At 36.6% G+C, this 2,284-nt stretch overlaps 1 protein-coding gene across 3 annotated transcripts in view; it reads left to right on the plus strand.

Moving 5' to 3' along the window:
* LOC106873895 (kinesin-II 95 kDa subunit) overlaps positions 1 to 2,284 on the plus strand; it is an 82,359-nt gene that overhangs the window by 47,912 nt on the left and 32,163 nt on the right. For all 3 annotated transcript variants that reach the window (XM_052969706.1, XM_014921421.2, XM_014921422.2), the window contains exons 11-12: positions 991 to 1,123; positions 2,004 to 2,091. In XM_052969706.1, coding sequence (XP_052825666.1) covers positions 991 to 1,123; positions 2,004 to 2,091 — 221 coding nt within the window. The remainder of the gene's footprint in view (positions 1 to 990; positions 1,124 to 2,003; positions 2,092 to 2,284) is intronic.

Consider the following 2,284-nt stretch of genomic DNA (forward strand, 5'->3'; position numbering starts at 1 on the left):
GACACCATTTCGAGCGTGGCCGTTTTCGTGCGGGTGACACGTAAAAGCACCCACTACACTCTCTGAGTGGTTGGCGTGAGGAAGGGCATCCAGCTGTAGAAACTCTGCCAAATTAGACTGGAGCCTGGTGTTGCCATCCGGTTTCACCAGTCCTCAGTCAAATCGTCCAACCCATGCTAGCATGGAAAGCGGACGTTAAACGATGATGAGGATGATGATGATGTACAGCTATTATCATCTGGTATTTTGTTCTATAGCCACGGATCAAACAATATCTTATAAGTGAAATTGGTAGACAGAGACTGAAAAAGTCTGCTCTGTGTGTGTGTGTGTGTGCCAGCCAGCCGAGGTGGGATATCTGTGATTGTGTGAATATTTCCCTTCATCTCTGTTCATGTGAACAGTATCGTTTGTTTGCAGTCCACTACAAAAGCATATTCTGGCTTCTTGATATGTTGTGCAATTTTTGTAAACAAAAGGCTCATTCAAACGGTGTCATTTATTTCCAGTTCTCCATGTTATCAATTCCTCTTTGCTGTTTGATAGACTAGTAATTTATTAACTTGCTTGGAAACAGCTGAGGGCTGGAAGCAAGAAGGTCAAGAAGGTCCCACTGTGTGGCATCTTATATAATTCTTTTATGTTATAACCCTGGATCAACTAAACCCTTGTGAGTGGATTTGGCAGATGGAAACTGAAAGAAGCTAATATATACATACAGTTATGTGTATGCTGACATCACTTGATACTTGTCAATGAAGGTCACTGTCATAATCTTCCTTCTAGGTTGCTGACAGGAGAGTTATCTGATGATAGAAAATTTGCTTCAACAAATTCCATCTGACCCATGCAGGCATGAAAAAGTGGACATTAAAATGATGATGATGAAATAATTTGACTATAATTTCTTTTAAATTTGATCCAGAATTGTTTGATGTGGAAAGGAATTTGTATATAGATGCAATTTGAAAAGCCTTTATATTTTCACAGGGAGAACGTTTAAAAGAAGCTACAAAAATCAATCTGTCTCTGTCTGCACTTGGTAATGTTATATCAGCTCTCGTTGATGGCAAAAGCTCCCATATTCCATACCGAGATTCCAAATTGACACGACTTTTACAAGGTAATCATATTTCCTTTCATTGCATTTCCATGTCACCTGATTTATTCATCCTCATCCACACTTTTCTGTCATGTCTTTCTTTAGTCAGTCACTAGAAAACTCCTGGAGTTCTTTTAAAATTAGCCTCACATCACTAGCCTCATACTAGTGGGTGCTGAAAAGTTCCTGGCTTTAAGGGTATCACAAAAGAACCTTCTGAGTTCTTTTACAGGGCTTAGAAAAACTGAAGCAGCTCTACAATAAGTGTGTGAATCTGAGAGGGAATATCTTCAATAAAATCATAATTAACTGGTCTTCCTGTATTATCTTTTGCCCAAAGCCAGGAACTTTTCAGCACCTCCTCGTAAGCATTCTAAAAACTGACCCCTATTATTTTAAGCATTGGATAATCTTCCAATACAAAGAACATGTCCAGAATAATATCATGTAAATATTGGGTTAAAGAACCCTTTGCTCAGAAAATGTCAAAGATACTAAGAACAATTACTAACATTTTTTGATTTGAAATATAAGAAATTTTAATGACAACTGAACAGGCTGACACTGTAGCATTTTATAAAGAAGGCTACCATCCTGACATATCATTGATCAGCTTTCAGAAACGTTTCTGAATATCAGAAACCACAAGCAATGAAGTTGTTGTCATTTCTCCTGTCAACAAATAATAGTCCCCTGGCTTCATGCCTACGAATATATTTGAAATAATAAGAGCTCCCTTTCTTGGAAAACAAGCATGAGTTAGCAACAGGAAGGGTATCCAACTGTAAAACAATGCCTCAATAATACATTCATCTAATCCATGCTATCATAGAAAAATGGACATAAAAACTAATGAATAAATTAATGCCATATGTTCTGCTATTTTCTTGCTATTTTATAGATTCTCTGGGAGGAAATGCTCGCACTGTCATGGTTGCAAATATCGGCCCAGCTAGCTATAATTATGATGAATCCATTACAACACTGAGGTAAAGAATTAGCTTTTTCATGATAATTTTTTTCATTTATCTTATTTTTCTTTATCTTAGAACTGTTTCACCGTGATAGTATAAAATAGCTACAAGAAACTAAAGGTAGAAGATAATAAAAAAGAAAATCTTTGTTTCTGTTGTTTAGATTTAAAATCTATGTCTTTAGGATGCTGAATCTCAGATCGCTTTT

Source organism: Octopus bimaculoides, chromosome 7 (genome assembly GCF_001194135.2).
Source record: "Octopus bimaculoides isolate UCB-OBI-ISO-001 chromosome 7, ASM119413v2, whole genome shotgun sequence".
Taxonomy (NCBI): Eukaryota; Metazoa; Mollusca; class Cephalopoda; order Octopoda; family Octopodidae; genus Octopus; species Octopus bimaculoides.